Raw genomic sequence first — 16,439 nt, forward strand, 5'->3', positions numbered from 1 at the left:
ATAAAAAAAAAAAATTAAGAGATAATTCCATGTCCTGAGGTTACAAACCGGCTGCAACTGGTTTTTTTTTTTCTCTCTCTCTCTCTCTCTTTTTTTTTTTTTTTCCTCTCTTTTTCCCTGCCCCGCGAGGCATCATGGGTAAAAGTAAGCATCCCCCTTTTCTTTTGTTTAATATAACAGTACGGCGCATGATTGGCAGGGAAGTGCCCGCTCGGAGACAGGGCTGCTGCAGGTCCCTGGAGGGGGATGGCACGCGGGGCCGCCCATGCTCTGCCGAGAGGGCTCCTCGTCAAAAAACCTTGGCTCTTCCTCGCCCTCCTCTCCCCCCTTCCCGCTCCGCCGGCCCCGCTCCCCGGCTCTCCTCTCCCCCCTGCTTTTCTCCCTAATTTTCTTGACAACTAGAGGAGGCAGCAGGAATATTGTACCTGTAAGTATTCTTTAGACTGTCCTCTTTTTATTTCATTTCATTTTTTAACAGACAAAAGGCTCTTTATGGGTTATCGGATCTGCTTTTTCTCTTTTTTTTTTTCTTTTTTAACATGAGTTTGGCAGCTAAATGTAATGTCTTTACAGAATATTTTAAGGAGAAAAGTAGCACTGTTGCTTGTATTTGCTGTTGGAGTGGTTCCCTTCCCCCTTCCCCCCCCCCGCCACATCCCCACCACTCTCCAGGCTCCTACCGTCGCTCTTCTGCCGGAATTGCTCAATCCGACCCTCCCCGCTCCGCCGCTGCAAGGGACGCCTGATTTGGGGTATTTAAAAAAAGAATAATCATTTTTTTTTCTTGCGCCTGTAGTGCTGAGGGTTTGATGTACCAGCATCCCACCCTCCCTTTAATTGATGATGACGATGATGATGATGGCACCCCAGCCCCGCCGCGGCACCGGCCGGCGGCTGACGGGCGCGCGGGGCTGGCGGCCGGCGCGCAGGAGCGTGCGGCGCGCACAAAGGCCGGGCCCGCAGTCGAGGAAATCGCGGCGCATTATATAAGGGAGCCTGCGTCATCCCCGGCTCGCGCAGCCTGACGGATGGGCTGGCGAGGAGAGCGGCGCAGGATGGAGCCCAGCGCGCCCTGGCCCCCCGCTCCTTTCCTCCCAGCCGCCTTCTGTGATTTTTTTCCTCGCTGACCGGTTCCTCGAGGCTGGGGAGGCTTTTCCAGGGCCGGCTTTCCCCAAAGTCTGCGATCGCAGCCAGATCTCCCCGGGAAGCAGGAGGAGGGGTTTTATATCCCCCCCCCCCCAATTTGAGGTGCAAAAAGCAGCTTTTTTTCCCTTTCCCCTCTCCCCATCTGCCACAACCTGAAGGTGATTTGACGGGGTAAGGTGCAAGGGCCGCGGCGCTGGACTCGGCAGCCGTGATTACCTCCCTCGAACCAACTGATTTTGCTAAAAATGCAAACTTGGGAGGGGAGGGAAGGAAAGTGGCACATTTTCTGCCCCCCCCCCCATTAGGTTCATACCCTGCAGAACTCAGCCCGGGGCTGCCGGAGCCGGGCAGCGGCAGTTCGGGGTCTGGGGGGGCCAGGGCTGCGTTTGAGGAGCCGTGCGTCCCCTCCGCCGCAGCCCCGGGCGTTAGAGCCGGCAGAACGGCGTCGATGGGGACGCTGCGATGTGTCTGCGCTGACCAGGGCGCGTTCAGAATCACGGACAAATATTTCCTCCGTTGGTTCATGAATTCGCTGTCTGGACGGGGCTCGCGTTGGCCGGGGAAAGGCGGAGGGGGGGAGCGGTGTCTCCCGTCGCTCGGAGCTGGCGATGGCGAGGGGAAGCGGCAGAACTGTTGAACGAGTTTGCGCCGAAACGACTGTAAGAATTTATGGTCTGCTGCAACCGAGAGACAGCTCCCCGATCCTGGCGAAAACTAGCCTCACGGTTTGTCTTCTGAAACATTCTCTTTGTCTTAGGGTTTTTAATTCCCCCCTGGTGCATCGGGGTGGCAGGGTGCAGCCTCGCTGAACCCCCCGGTTTATGAATGACGCTCCGTTTACGCTCGCTGCATTTCTTTAAAGACTCTGCCGGCTCTTTTCTCTTTGTGAAGGCTGTGTTTCGGGCTGTGTGTTTCTTTAAAGCCTCGTGCACGTTCTGCTCGTGATAAAACCGCCACGACGGGCCCTACATATTTTCTTTCGTACCTGCGTAAAAATTCCTCCACAGGGCTGTAGCGTAGGATTTCTCGTCGCGGCTCGCACAATAACCCAAGCCCAGCGTAGGATTTCTTGACAACTTACAATCCGCAGCGTCGGGATTCAGAGAGCATCGCGTTTTTATTCGATAGCAGGGGGGGGAGGTTTCCGCTTCGCATCAGTGTTCTTGCCGATCTCTCTTCAGACTGCCGAGCCGTTAAGTCATAATTACCTTTTTAGGTTATTATCCTTTTTATAGTATTGTATGGAAATGCTCGTCTTGGGAGCCAGCCATTTTGTGTGTGCTGTGTCGAAATGCGTTTTACGACGTAGATGTGGGTTTGTGTTCAGCCTAGATGGAAGCGAAGACGTCGGAGCGGGGCATGTGCCGGGCTGTCGGCAGCCCCTAGACACCCGATCCCATCCCGCGGCGCCGGCGGGCTCCGGACGAGGGGCCAAACCGTGCGGACGCCGCGGTTTGCCTCCGGGCTCGGCGTGTTTTTAGGCGTGCGAGGGGAATCGTGCGATTCGGGGGAGCAAAAGTGGCTTTTGAGCAGTGGGAGCGGAGCACGGCCAGGTGAGTCGGACCTCGCGCCTGTAAACGCCATTTCTGCTCCCCGAGCCCAGCAGAACAGGGCTTGAAACAGCTTTTATTCCGCCACCGTCGTAGTTTTTAATACATAAATCACGGCGCGGCGCGGTTCCTGTGGTTTGGAGGGACCAAGATGGTGGCAGGACTGCGCGGAGCGCCTTGGCTCCAACGCGGCGGCGGCGCGGGGAGATGGGCACGCCGGCCGGGCGTTGGGTGCCTGCCAGCGTTACGGGTGACGTGGGGATGTCGGGGGTTGGATGCCGGGCGCTGGTGCGGGTGCCCGAGATGCCCGGTCTCTTCCCGGCGCCCCTGGGTGTTACAAACGCGTTGGTTCTGGCGATCCAACCCCTTCGCTTTTTTGAACGAACGCAGCCCCAAACGTTTCCGAGTTGTGCGTGAAGGTGCTGGCTGTCCCTCGGGTTTTATTTTGGGGGGGTCAGCTGGGGGTACCCGCATCGCTTCTGAATCTCTCGTCCCGGTGGGGCCTGTTCCTGCTGGGGTGAAGGCTGGTGTGCAGTGAAGGCTGAAGCTGGAAGCAGCGCTGAGCTGTGGATTTCACACACACAATCACATACAGCATGGTCGGGGCTGGCAGGGCCCTCTGTGGGTCACCCAGCCCAACCCCCTGCCCAAGCAGGGTCACCCAGAGCAGGGGGCACAGCACCGCGGCCAGGGGGGCTGGAATATCTCCAAAGAAGGAGACTCCACAGCCTCCCTGGGCAGCCTGGGCCAGGGCTCCAGCACCCTCAGAGGGAAGAAGTTCTTCCTCGGGTTCAGCTGGAGCTTCCTCTGCTCCAGTTTGTGCCCGTTGCCCCTTGTCCTGTCGCTGGGCACCACTGGAAAGAGTCTGGGCCTGTCCTCCTGACCCCCCCCCTGCAGATATTTAGAGGCATTTCGAAGGTCCCCTCTCAGCCTTCTCTTCTCCAGGCTGAACAAGCCCAGCTCCCTCAGCCTCTCCTCGTAGCAGAGATGCTCCAGTGCCCTCCTCATCCTCGTAGCCCTGCGCTGGACTCTCTCCAGTAGCTCCTCATCTTTCTTGAACTGGGGAGCCCAGAACTGGACACAGCCCTGCAGATGGGGATTCCACCTGGCTCCGGGGAGGTGGAAGAGCGGCTCAGCCACCAGCAGCTTCCCTGGATGCTTAGGGTTTGCTTGGAAGGATAAAAAATACTCGGCTGGGCTTTACTGGTGGCTGGTGTTACTGGCCGGGTGTCGGCGGCTGAAGGATGGTGTCCGTCTAGTTGATGACGGCGACTGGAAACTCCTCTTGCCCGTGTGGGGTGCAGGAGATGCTCTGCCCGCCTGGACCGTGTGGCGTTGGAGATGTTTCTGTGCAGCTCTCGTTCCCTGTCGGGCCGGCAGCAGAAGCATCCTGCTCTGCTGCTGGAGCGTCGTTAGGCGGTGGTGGGCCGTGCCCGTGGATGGACTTCCGCTGAGTGGAAACCACCCTGTCGGGAAGATGGCCCTTCTCGGAGGGTCTGGGATGCTTCTGGGCTCCTGGAGCTGCTGCAGGTGCCTGTCCGTCTGCGCTCGGTTCTCGCTTCTTGGTGGACGGTGCTGGCGCTTCTCCTTCACCGCTCTTCCCCACCCAGACTCTGCACCGTCCCCTTGCCGTGCAGCCTTCTCCGCAGGGCTCTGGTCCAGGACCTGCTTGTCACGGGGAGGATTTTCCCTCCTGTAGGCCCAGACACGCGTGCGGGAGGTAGCCACGCGCGCGCTATCGCTCAGCGTCGGCGGTGCCTGGCCGCCGCGTGGCCGTGCTGTGGCGTGGAGCGCGGTCGGTGCTGCACCGTCAGCGACAGCCGGGCTTTCTGTCCGGGTGATCTCTGGACGTGAACTACCCCGAGCAACTTCCCCGCCGCCGGTCTCCTCCTCGCTGCGAGCGCTGAGCGTCCCAGCAGGCTCCAGCGAGCTGCCGAGCGCCGCGAACCACGCAAGGGCTGGAAGATTTGCTTCCGGTGCTTGGTCCTCCCAGCAGGACCCGCCGGGCCGGTGCTGCCTCCTGCGCTGCTGCGGGCTGGCTGGTGGCCGCCGGCGCTGCCCCGAAGCTGCGTCGCGGCGGGCACGGGCAGGGTTACGGACGTGATGTCTCACCTGGGCAGCGAAGACACAAGAGCAGGAACGGAGGTGTGATCTGCACGCGGAGCACGTCCCTCGGCTCCGCGCGCCGGTACCCGGAGGTGCCGCGTGGCCCGCGGAGCGCGGCGTCTCCTCGCCCTGCGCCGCGGCGGCAGACGAGCGGCTTTGCGAGGAGCGGAGCGGGCGCCAGGTCCGGTTTGTCCGTGCGTTTTCCTTTCGCGTTCCCTCAGGAGCCCAGGTGGCCGCCTCGGCTCTGCCAGCGCTGTCGGCTGCCTCTGTGCGGCGGCGCTGCTCGTAGTAACTCCGTCTGCTGCTGGAGCTGAGAGGAGTGAGGAAACTGGTTGTTACTGGGCGGGGTGGGACTGGGGAGACCTTGTGTCACTGGAACCACGTGCCCGGGGGAAGATTCTCCTTTTAAGAAATGGCAGAGGAGATCTGCTGGAGGGTCCGTCTTGTCTCGGATGCCTGTGACGGTGGCCAGTGCAAACAGCTTCGCGGGGAGGCGGAGTGGGAGTGCCGGGAGGGTTTGGGAGCACCTGCAAGGGGTTTTAGCCCCGACTGGTGCTTAGGGAAGGCGGATCAGAGGTCCCTCATGGGGATCAGAGATCCCTCGTGGGGATCAGAGATCCCTCGCAGCGGATCAGAGACCCCTCGCGGGGATCAGAGATCCCTCGCGGTGGATCAGAGACCCCTCGTGGGGATCAGAGATCCCTCGTGGTGGATCAGAGATCCCTCGCGGTGGATCAGAGGTCCCTCGTGGGGATCAGAGGTCCCTCGTGGTGGATCAGAGGTCCCTCGTGGGGATCAGAGATCCCTCGTGGTGGATCAGAGGTCCCTCGTGGGGATCAGAGATCCCTCGTGGTGGATCAGAGGTCCCTCGTGGGGATCAGAGATCCCTCGTGGTGGATCAGAGATCCATCGTGGTGGATCAGAGATCCCTTGTGGGGATCAGAGATCCCTCGTGGTGGATCAGAGGTCGCTCGTGGGGATCAGAGATCCCTTTTGGGGATCAGAGATCCCTCGCAGCAGATCAGAGATCCCTCGTGGTGGATCAGAGGTCCTTCGTGGTGGATCAGAGATCCCTTTTGGGGATCAGAGATCCCTCGTGGTGGATCAGAGATCCCTCGTGGCGGATCAGAGGTCCCTCGTGTTGGATCAGAGGTCCTTCGTGGTGGATCAGAGATCCCTTTTGGGGATCAGAGATCCTTCGTGGCTATCAGAGATCCCTCGCGGTGGATCAGAGGTCCCTCACAGTGGATCACAGATCCCTTGTGGTGGATCAGAGATACCTCTTGGTGGATCAGAGGTCCCTTTTGGGGATCAGAGATCCCTCGTGGCAGATCAGAGGTCCCTCACGGCGGATCAGAGATCCCTAGCGCAGAGAGTCCGGAGCGGAGGAGGAGAGCAGCCTTTGCTCTTGCCGGCCGGCGCGTCCTGTCCCGTCTCGGCTGACCCACGCTCGGTGCGGGTGACGCTGCCGGGAGCGCGGGCAGCCGGCGAGCCCCGGCCGGGAGCTGGCGGAAGCCTCCGGCAGCGGTGCGGTGGCTGCTGGCGCGGCGGCCTCGACCTCCGGCGCCTCGCTCGGAGTCCGGCGCGTGAGCAGACGCGTGGGTTGCCCCTCCCGCTCTGGGTCGCATCCAGAGGCAGCAAGTGGAGGATTGCTGATTCTTCTGCGCCCGCAGCCTCCCTCTTGGGTCCGCGGAGTCCTGCTGAGCGTCGGCGGGAGTCTTCCGTACGGCTGTTCCCGCTGGGTGCTGCTGGGTCGGGGGCGGGCGGCTCGGATGGTCGGCATCTGGCATTGCCTTCCCGCGTCGCTGTCTTGTCAGCCTGTTAATTGCAACCCATCAATTAGTTCTGGAGGGCGTGAGGCTGGGAAGCAGCGGCTGGACGGTGCGGTTGGTCGCGTAGGAGTCGGGGAAGACAAAAGTGTGGGTTAACGCCGCGGAGGAGCCCTGAAGGAAACTCAGGGAAGGGGCTGCAACCTCCCGGGGCTTCCCTGAATAAACGCGGGCCGAGATGAACTTCTGGATCTGCCCGGTTCCGGCTGTGCGGTGCCGCTGCCGGCAGGCAGAGCCGGGAGGGTATTCGCCTGCGCAGGCCACGCGTGCCGAGCCGGCTGTATCTAGTCCCCAGACAGACCTGCTTCTCCAGTAGAATATTCATTTTTTTGGCCCAACTCCCTTGTTCCAGCTTTGAAAATAGTTGTGTTGGGTGGTTTTTTTTTTTATTTTCCTTGTGGGTGCTGTATCAAATATAAATGGAAAATGGGGCTGCTGCTTTGTTTGTCTGGGAACGGCAAACCTGTCTTGCCAGCGCCGGAGAAGTGAAACCGCCTGAAGCGAACGGAAGGTGCCGAGGAGCTGAAGGTAACGACCGCCTTGCTGGAGGCAGCGTCGGCACCGACGGGCGCTGCGCTCCGACGCGCTCACCTGTCCACACGCGGTCTCGTCCACGGCCACGGGGACCTCGTGAGCCAGAAATGAAGGTGAGCCTGGAGAGCGGTGCCGCTGGGAGCGCGTGGTTCCGGCTGGAGGGGCTGCGGGGAGGGGAGCTCTGGCGCTTACGAACTGGGAGGGAGCGCGGGGACCGGCTGGAGCTGGGGTGGGCAGGGAGGTTTGGAGCTCGGCGGGGTGCCGGCGACGTTCGGCAGCTGCCAGAGCGTCGGATTTGGGGACCCAGAGTCTCTGGGGAGAGCGTCTGCGCGCCGAGCGAGTGCGACTTGTCCATCGTATCGGGGAATTACCGCCGGCAGAGCGCGAGGGAGCGCGGCTCGGTGCTGCCCGTGGTCCGGCTCGGCTGCGGGAGGTTTGCTGGCGTTCCTAGAAGGCGTTTTTGCTGCAGCGGCGGCCGGTCTTGCTGACGAAGCTGCGTTTCATCGCTTGGAACGCCCCGCGTCCCTGCGTCGGGGGGGGCTGAGCAGCGTGTCCCCTCTCCTCCCTGGGAGCCTCTGAAATGTTGAGGTTTTTTTTTTTAAGGTAGTCAGGAAAGCTTGCTCACCTACGGAGCTGCAACTGGAGATAATTACAGTCTGCATCAAGTCAGGGGCAAAACGTGGTTTATAGTTCTCTTGTTTTCCCCTGGGGGATTTTGCCACCATTTGAGAATTTTATTTCGATTTAAAAAAAAAAAAAAAAAAATGGAGTTCCTTAGGGAAGTGAGAGGGAGAGCGCGGTTCGTGGGAGGTGCTGGCTCTCCGGGAGCGTTCTGCCGGGACGGTCTGGTTGGCGGTGCCGCGTCGGTGAAGACACGCCATCGTGCCCCTGGCCCCCCGTCCCGCGGGCGCGACTCGAGCGCGTCCGCGGTGTCTGCTGCGGCCGAGCGGCAGCGCTTGGTGCGCGTCCATTGAACGTGGTCCAGTTACCGTCCGATGAACGAGGCTGGTGTCTGCTGCAATTCAGACGGGGGTCAAAATCTGCTCTTGCTTGGTTTGTAATCGCGGGTTGCTGATAAAGAGGAGCAGCGCCGCAGCCAGTCCTTGTGCACGGGTCAGAGCCGAGGGCTTTAATCTCTGCCCTGCGCTGGGGTTGCCGTGACACGGAGCAGCGCCGGGGCCGAAGCTCCCGGCTGTCTGGCCTTCGGGCTCGCCGAGCAGCCCGTGCTTGGAAGAATTCCTGCTCTTTCCTGCTGGGGTTTGGATGGAGTCGAGGGCTCTCCCCTGGCTCGCCCGGTTCGGCAGTCGAGGCGCGCTGGAAATTCCCAGGGCTCCCAGTAAAGCTGCAGTTTCTCCCCTCCCCTTCCCCCTCCCCGCAGCTGAGTGTTGACGCTGAAGGGCCCCATTCAATAAAGAATCTGAAGCCTAATTTAATTTTTATTGAATCTGGCTGAAAGCGCGTGCTCCTTGCCGAGCCTGGAAAGCCTCCTCTTGAAAGGATTAAATAGTTGTGGTACCTGTTTCTGATAACAGCGCTTTTGATTTGTTTCTAGTACCGAAGCCACTTACGTTAGAGGGGAGGGCGTTTTGAAACCCTGCAGACACCATCTCCTCGCCTCTCTGCGAGCGGGGCTTTCATTCATGGTCTGCTCGGTCCTCCCCTCCCTTGCAGCGAGATGTGCTGCACGATGCTGCCGAAATCCCGCTGACCGGCGGCCGTCGAGTCCCGGCGGCTGGCGTGGTGCTTCCTCGGCGTTTTGTTGGCCAAGACCTTGCTTTCCTACCCGGTGCGTTCCTCTTCTGCGTCCCGAGACGGCATTTCCGTAGCTTTCCGAGAGAGGAACTGCTCGTCCTGCAGCCCTGGAGAATCGCAGGGACGCTGTGACGCTCGGGGACGTGGGACCGCTCTCGCCACGGAGCGAGATGGATCTGCGTGGGTGAGGGACGCCCAAAAACCCGCTTGGGTGATGGGACCGGGCGGTCCCAGGGCTTCCCATGGGAAGGGGAGGCGGGAGGAGACCTTCTGTCTTGCGGCCGAGCCCAGGGTTTGTTCTCCTTCCGAACCGCCGCCGTGTCTCCTGTGTGGTCGTGGTGGTGGTGGTGGACCCTGGCCGCGGCCGACTCCGTCGCTTGGTACAGATCCTGCCGGTGCCTCCGTCGCTGGCTGTGTTTCGTGCTCCGGCTCCGGTCGGAGCGAGGCGGTAACGCCTCCGTCGCCTGCGTGCCTGCAGACGGGGCTCCGCGGCTTCCTTCTGCTGGCGGGCATGCGGAGGCAGCCCAGCTCCCGACCAGCAGTTCCCAGCAGGTCGTTCCTTCTCTTTTCCCACGCAGCAGTTCAAAGGGAGAGCGGCTGCCGTGGGTCTTTAAAGGAAGCACACGGCTCCGCTCGTGCTTCGTGGCGGCGCTTTGGCTGGCTCGGTGAACTGCTGCGAAGGGCTGCGGCTCCGTCTGGAACCTCACCACAGCCCAGCACCTCTCCCTTTGGGTGCGCTGCTTTATTTTCACAGAATCACAGCATGGTCAGGGTTGGCAGGGCCCTCTGTGGGTCACCCAGCCCAACCCCCTGCCCAAGCAGGGTCACCCAGAGCAGGCTGCACAGCACCGCGGCCAGGGGGGTTGGAATATCTCCAGAGAAGGAGACTCCACAGCCTCCCTGGGCAGCCTGGGCCAGGGCTCCGTCACCCTCAGACGGAAGAAGTTCTTCCTCGGGTTCAGCTGGAGCTTCCTCTGCTCCAGTTTGTGCCCGTTGCCCCTTGTCCTGTCGCTGGGCACCACTGGAAAGAGCCTGGCCCCATCCTCCTGACCCCCACCCTGCAGATATTTAGAGGCATTTCTAAGGTCCCCTCTCAGCCTTCTCTTCTCCAGGCTGAACAAGCCCAGCTCCCTCAGCCTCTCCTCGTAGCAGAGATGCTCCAGTCCCTCCTCATCCTCGTAGCCCTGCGCTGGACTCTCTCCAGTAGCTCCTCATCTTTCTTGAACTGGGGAGCCCAGAATTGGACCCAGCACTGCAGATGGGGCCTCCCCAGGGCAGAGCAGAGGGGGAGGAGAACCTCCCTTGCCCTGCTGCCCACACTCCTCCTCATGCACCCCAGGATCCCATCGGCCTTCTGGGCACCCAGGGCCTGCTGCTGGCTCATGGTCACCCTGTCGTCCCCCAGCATTCCCAGTCCCTCTCTGCAGAGCTGCTCCCAGCAGCTCCGCCCCAGCCTGTACTGGTGCCTGGGGTTGTTCCTCCCCAGGGGCAGGACCCTGCCCTTGCCCTTGTTGAACCTCATCAGGTTCCTCTCTGCCCAGCTCTCCAGCCTGTCCAGGTCTCGCTGGATCCAGCACAGCCTGCCGGTGTGTCCACCACTCCTCCCAGTTTGGTGTCATCAGCAGACTTGTCCATGCCGGGTTTGCTGGCTGTGGCACCTTGAGGCGCAGACGTCGCCTGTAAAACCAGCAAATGTCGGCGACGTTCCGATGGTTTGGTGCGTCTCGGTGCCCTGCTGAAGGCCGCCAGAAGCTCTTTTCAGTGGTGCCCAGTGACAGGACAAGGGGCAATGGGCACAAACTGAGGCACAGGAAGTTCCGTCTGAACATGAGGAGGAACTTCTTCCCTCTGAGGGTGACGGAGCCCTGGAACAGGCTGCCCAGGGAGGTTGTGGAGTCTCCTTCTCTGGAGATATTCCAGCCCCGCCTGGACAAGATCCTGTGCAGCCTGCTCTGGGTGACCCTGCTTGGGCAGGGGGTTGGGCTGGATGACCCACAGAGGTCCCTTCCAACCCCTACTATTCTGTGATTCTGTGATTCTGTTGTGTGCTCGGGAAGCCTGCACCTCCTTTGCATGCTTTGGTGTTGCTGTATTTTTCTGCTTGCCGGCAGCGTTGCAGCTGCGCTTGTCCGGGTGTCAGAACACGTGGCGTGACGTAGCCACGCGCGCGACGCAGCGCAAGCTTTGCGAGCACCGAGACGGAATTCAGCGAAATTGCTTCGGGTCGCGTGCCCGTCCCGGTGGCACCGGCTCTCCTGCGCTCGGTGTTGCTGGAGCGGTACGGTCAGGTTGCGTGTCAGCGTGGAGCTGGGTTCGTGGGGACGAAGCGGCTCCCCGGCGGGGCAGAGCCCGCCGGACGACGCGACCGCCCCGCGGGGCGGGTACCGCTCTCTGAGGATGCTTTTTTAACGTGTCCTCAAGCAAACACCGGAGCGACGGCTGGCTGGAAAGCGCCTGCGCTCCCTCCCTGTGCGTCGGCCTTTGTTTGCCAGGTATCTGGACCTCTCCCTCCTCCTCCTCCTCCTCGCTTGCTTTCATCTCCCCAGAGTACGAAGTGGAGGAAGCAGCCGTGGAGGCCCTTTCATGGCTGAGTTAATTGGAGCTCGGCGCTTTCCCAGCAGCCGGATCCAGACCGCAGCGCTGGGTGCGGTGAGGCTTCTCGCTATCCCATGGTGTCTTAAATAACCCCACCGCCGCTCACAGCTCCAATTTAACCTGGGGTCACTTCTCCGGGGTGGGGGTGGAGAGCGGCGTTTCATGTCTCCCTCGGCGTGCCCGTGCTTGCCTTGCTATATTTGGTTGCAGCAGACGTGCGTTTTCCTGCAGAGCGACGAGACCGTCGGGTCGAAAGAAGTCTGAGGTGCCCACGCTGAACGCGGCGCTCTGGTGGAGATCGGGCTGTGCCAGAGGCTTGCTCGGACTCTGTCGCGTTGCGGCTTTGCGTTTGTTTTCTTGCTGCCTGCCATGACTGCACCCCTGGCTCGAAGAGGAAGGCTTCCCCAGCGTGGCTCGTGCCCTTGAACGCGTATCGATGCCGTGGATGAGCTCGTGTGACAGCTGTACGGCGGAAGGTGTGTAATTAGAGGGGATTTACAGCTGAGCCAGAACAACATTCTCCTGGCAGAAGTTTGGCTCGGTGAAGCTTTATCTCGTGAGTGACTTCCAGCCAAGTTTAGGAAGCTCCACCTGAAGCGGGCGCGGCGGAGCAGCGGTGCCCGAGGTTCGGCTGCTTTTGGCCTCGTCCTGCGGCTCGGAGCACGCAGAGCTCATGAACGACCCCTGCGAGCCGCGGGACAAGGTGTCGGCGTTCTGGAGACGGCCGCGTTGCCGTCCCGACCGCTCCCCTCGTTGCTTGTCACCGTCCCGGCCCCGGTGTCGTGTCAGTAGGTGAAGACCTCACCGAGCTGGTCTTTCCTTGTTTTCAGGTGGAGCTCCCTTGGCTTTTTGTTGTTGTTGTAGCGAGTTTCTTATCAGCGTGGGAGCAGAGGGACGGGGTTGGGATGGGCTCTGCGGCTCCTTCCCCTTTTCTTGCTGCATCTGTTCGCCACGGGGCATTTTTGCACCTGGAGGAGAGGCAGGGGAAGATGGAGAGCGAGCGTGGGTGGGGATGGTCCCTGTGTGTGCCTTCATCCTTCGAGTGAGAAGGTGCCTCGCATTCCTCGCCGACGAGCAGGGCAGCTTTGCCCGAGAGCGTAGAAAGAGCAGGGCAAACCGCGTGGTAGGGGGTTTCCTCTATTTTGGAAGCTTGCTGCCAAACCTGGCGTGCCGTGGTGTTTGTACTGACAGCAGGGGGCTCAGACCGTGCCTCGGGTCCCCACAAAAACCAAAAGTCCAGGGCATGAACCTGCCAGTGAAGCCTCACAAGAGCTAAGCTGAACTAAAACACGTAGTGCGAGGACCTGAGCTGCCCTCGTCGTGTCCCTGGACGACTCACGGTTTTTTCTGGCTCCCCTTTCCGGTAAATCTCGTCGAGTCGCAGCCGGCGGTGTTCTAATGCCGCACGGGGATTGTGGCCCCGTTCTCGAGGGCTTCGGGGGGCTCTCGCCCGTCGGGTGCGTGCGGTTCCCGCTGCTCGGGCAGCTCCCTGCCTGCCTGGTTTGGGGTCGGGGGTAAAAGCGTGCAGCGCTGCAGGTCATGGCACGCCGGCGCGTGGGAGCTCGGTGCTCCCCGAGGGGGAAGGCTGGGCTCGGGGGTCCCCGCCGGCCCCAGGGGAGTTACGCCGGCTCTGCCGCAGCCGTTTTCTGTTTGCCACGAGACTGATTGTGTCCTTGTGTCAACCTCTGTCCCGCAGGATGGACAGAATGACGGAAGATGCTCTGCGCCTGAACCTCTTGAAGCGGAGCTTGGACCAAGCAGACGATCGGGACGATGTCCTGGCAAAGAGACTGAAAATGGAAGGACATGAGGCGATGGAGCGCCTGAAGATGCTGGCACTGCTGAAGAGGAAAGACCTCTCGGGCATCGAGGTGCCCCACGAGCTCCCGGTGAAACAGGATGGTGTGAAAGTCTACGAAGAAAAGCTGAACGGGAGCCTTAGGCCCCATGGGGATGGCAGGACTGCAGGGAGGCCGGGGAAGGAAAACATTAACGATGAGCCCGTGGATATGAGCGCGAGGAGAAGGTAGGTGCCAAACGAGTCTGTAGCTTGCCTGTTGTTAATCTTGTGCTCTGCCAGATGTGAGAACCCAAGGCAGAAATTCAATCGACGTTTCGTGGGCCTGGAGGAGTCTTCCCAGTGTGGCTGAACACCGCGGAGCAGAGCCTGCTCTCCCGGTGGAGGTTCCCTGGAAGGCGTTCAGCACTGTGCCTTCCTTGGTTTTGCTTCTGCTGCCCTTCTTATCCCGCCCCAAAACCAGATGGATTTTGTTTCCTCCTCCATCCCTACGTTCAGTATCATAAGCTACGACCATCGGGTGGCTGGCGGAGCAACCCTGCCGGTGTGCGTGGAGGAGGAGGAGGAGGGCGTCCATCCCCTCCGGCCAGGAATTTGTATTGGCACCGGCAGAAGTGGCAGCAGGCATCCCTGCTTTGTCTGGAGGCTGGAGCTGGTGCACGGGGCCCGCACGGTCGCTCTCCGACCTGAGCCTGGCCAGGCTCCTGCCTCTCCGAGGGAGAAGTAGATGGGTTTTTCTGCCGAGCCTGGGACTGCTCGTGAGCAGCAGTTACCCGAGCGATGGAGAGCTGGTGAGTGGTGTCTGTGTTCCAGGAGAAGCTTGGGTGTTCCTCACGCTCTCTGTAGGTGCAGTGCACACACACCTGACTTTGATCATCGGTGAACTCCAGCAGCTCAATTTCCGCAGCCGGGTTCTGCGCGGGGGAGCTGGCGTGAGAGGGTCACGCGTGAGAGCCTGTCCCGTCTGCTGCGCAGCGCCGGTGCGTCCCGCCTCGGTGCTGAGTTCAGCTCTCTTGGGAATCAGATGTTAACGATCCTGATTTTTGCCTTGATTTGGATACTGAGCCGGCAGCGGCTTGGTGAGCAGGCCGAGAGGCAGAGCGGAGGAGCCTGGTTGAAGTAGGTGTGAAGTGCTGAGACCTTCCTGTGATGTTTTGGTGGACAAAAAGCTGGCCATGACCCGGCACTGTGCTCTGGCAGCCCAGAAGCCAACCGCACCCTGGGCTGCATCCCCAGCAGCGTGGGCACGGGGCGAGGGGGGGGATTCTGAGACCCCCCGGGAGCCCTGCGTCCAGCTCTGGAGCCCCCAGCACAGGGCAGAACTGGGGCTGCGGGAGCGGGGCCGGAGGAGGCCCCAGCAGTGATCCACGGGCTGGAACCCCTCTGCTGGGAGGGCTGGGGCTGCGGGAGGAGACGGCTGCGGGGAGATGGGGCCGGGCTCTTCAGCAGGGCCTGCAGCGACAGGACGAGGGGCGATGGTTTTAAGCTGGAAGAGGGGAGATTCTGACTGGAAATACGGGAGAAACTGGTTGTGCTGAGGGTGGGGGGACGCTGGCAGGGGTTGCTCAGAGAGGTGGGAGATGCCCCATCCCCGGAGACACGCGAGGCCGGGCTGGCCGGGGCTCTGCGCAGCCCGAGCCGGTGGGAGACGGCCCTGCCCGCGGCTGGGTGAGCTCGGAAGGGCCCTCCCCACCCAGACCCTGCTAGGATTCGGTTTTCTTGGTGCCTCAGGTGACAGCACCTTGCTGGGGAAGCAGGTGTCTGCCCTCGAAACGTGTTGGCAGGAGGTGGTGGCAATTCCTGGGCAGGGCTGCAGCCTGCAGCGACAGGAGCTGCGCTCGCGGGCGACGGGGGCTGGTGAGCAGGTGGTGGACGGGGGGTTTGGAGATGGGGGATCTCAGCGCCTCAGGCCCCTTCTGGGTGCTGTCAGCATAGTAAATATTATAAAGATTAATGCCTGCATCGGCATTTGCTAATGTGTCACACCCTGGTTGTGGAGCATCGGAGAGGTGAAGGGACCTGGAGTGCTGGAGGTGGGAAGGAGAAAACCACCAGGAATATTTTTCTTTAACGACAATATGAGTGGTTTAAATCTGCTCAGTCACCTCTGCCGCCAGTTCAGCCTCCCGTGAAATCAGAAGAACTGCATGCGGTGAGGCAGAGGCGTTAGGACTGCGTACCACAGGCTCTTACCTGCGTTGTGGGAGCGTTGGAGTACGAGCAACACCCTTTGTAGGTGCCCAGGGTTTACTTGTGCCCTGCCCCGAGTGCATCGCCGGGGTGTTCACAGAATCCCAGCATGGCAGGGGTTGGCAGGGCCCTCTGTGGGTCACCCAGCCCAACCCCCTGCCCAAGCAGGGTCACCCAGAGCAGGCTGCACAGCACCGCAGCCAGGGGGGCTGGAATATCTCCAGAGAAGGAGACTCCACAGCCTCCCTGGGCAGCCTGGGCCAGGGCTCCGTCACCCTCAGAGGGAAGAAGTTCTTCCTCGGGTTCAGCTGGAGCTTCCTCTGCTCCAGTTTGTGCCCATTGCCCCTTGTCCTGTCGCTGGGCACCACTGGAAAGAGCCTGGCCCCGTCCTCCTGACCCCCCCCTGCAGATATTTAGAGGCATTTCTAAGGTCCCCTCTCAGCCTTCTCTTCTCCAGGCTGAACAAGCCCAGCTCCCTCAGCCTCTCCTCGTAGGAGAGATGCTCCAGTCCCCTCCTCATCCTCGCAGCCCTGCGCTGGACTCTCTGCCGTAGCTCCTCAACTCTCTCCAGTAGCTCCTCAGAGTGTTGCACCTCTGAAAAGCGCAGTGCTCCCAAAAAGCCCTGTGGGTGAGGCAACACGGGGAATACTCAGCCGCTCGGCCAACGGGTTGGAGCTCTCGAGGTGTTCAGTGCTGTAGGAATAGCCATGGCTGTGGGTGAGTTACTGTGCAGGGCATCTTCTCCCCGAAGAGCCGGCAGGCGAGCGTCGGGCGCTGCGGAGGGCTGCGTGCTCCGCTGAGCTGCCGGGATGTTGCGCGAGACGCAGGGAATCCAGTTGGGTACCGGCATCGGACGCGGAGGCTTGAACCACTACCTGAGGTTGGAAAGAAATCAGCCCCAAAAAGAGGTAGAAAAAATTCTGCTATGATTTTTGAAAT

General features: G+C 61.1%; 1 protein-coding gene across 7 annotated transcripts in view; it reads left to right on the top strand.

The window, feature by feature from the left end:
- GATAD2B (GATA zinc finger domain containing 2B) overlaps positions 1-16,439 on the top strand; it is a 47,344-nt gene that overhangs the window by 15,366 nt on the left and 15,539 nt on the right. For 2 of the 7 annotated variants that reach the window (XM_075445172.1, XM_075445174.1), the window contains exon 2: positions 13,209-13,538. In XM_075445172.1, coding sequence (XP_075301287.1) covers positions 13,210-13,538 — 329 coding nt within the window. In that variant the 5' untranslated portion in view covers position 13,209. Of the gene's footprint in view, positions 1-205; positions 428-2,679; positions 2,700-6,774; positions 7,279-11,743; positions 11,989-13,208; positions 13,539-16,439 lie in introns of those variants that run through there. The other 5 variants (XM_075445177.1, XM_075445171.1, XM_075445173.1 and 2 more) reach the window with 5 other exon arrangements.

This window comes from Opisthocomus hoazin, chromosome 30 (genome assembly GCF_030867145.1).
Source record: "Opisthocomus hoazin isolate bOpiHoa1 chromosome 30, bOpiHoa1.hap1, whole genome shotgun sequence".
Lineage (NCBI taxonomy): Eukaryota > Metazoa > Chordata > Aves > Opisthocomiformes > Opisthocomidae > Opisthocomus > Opisthocomus hoazin.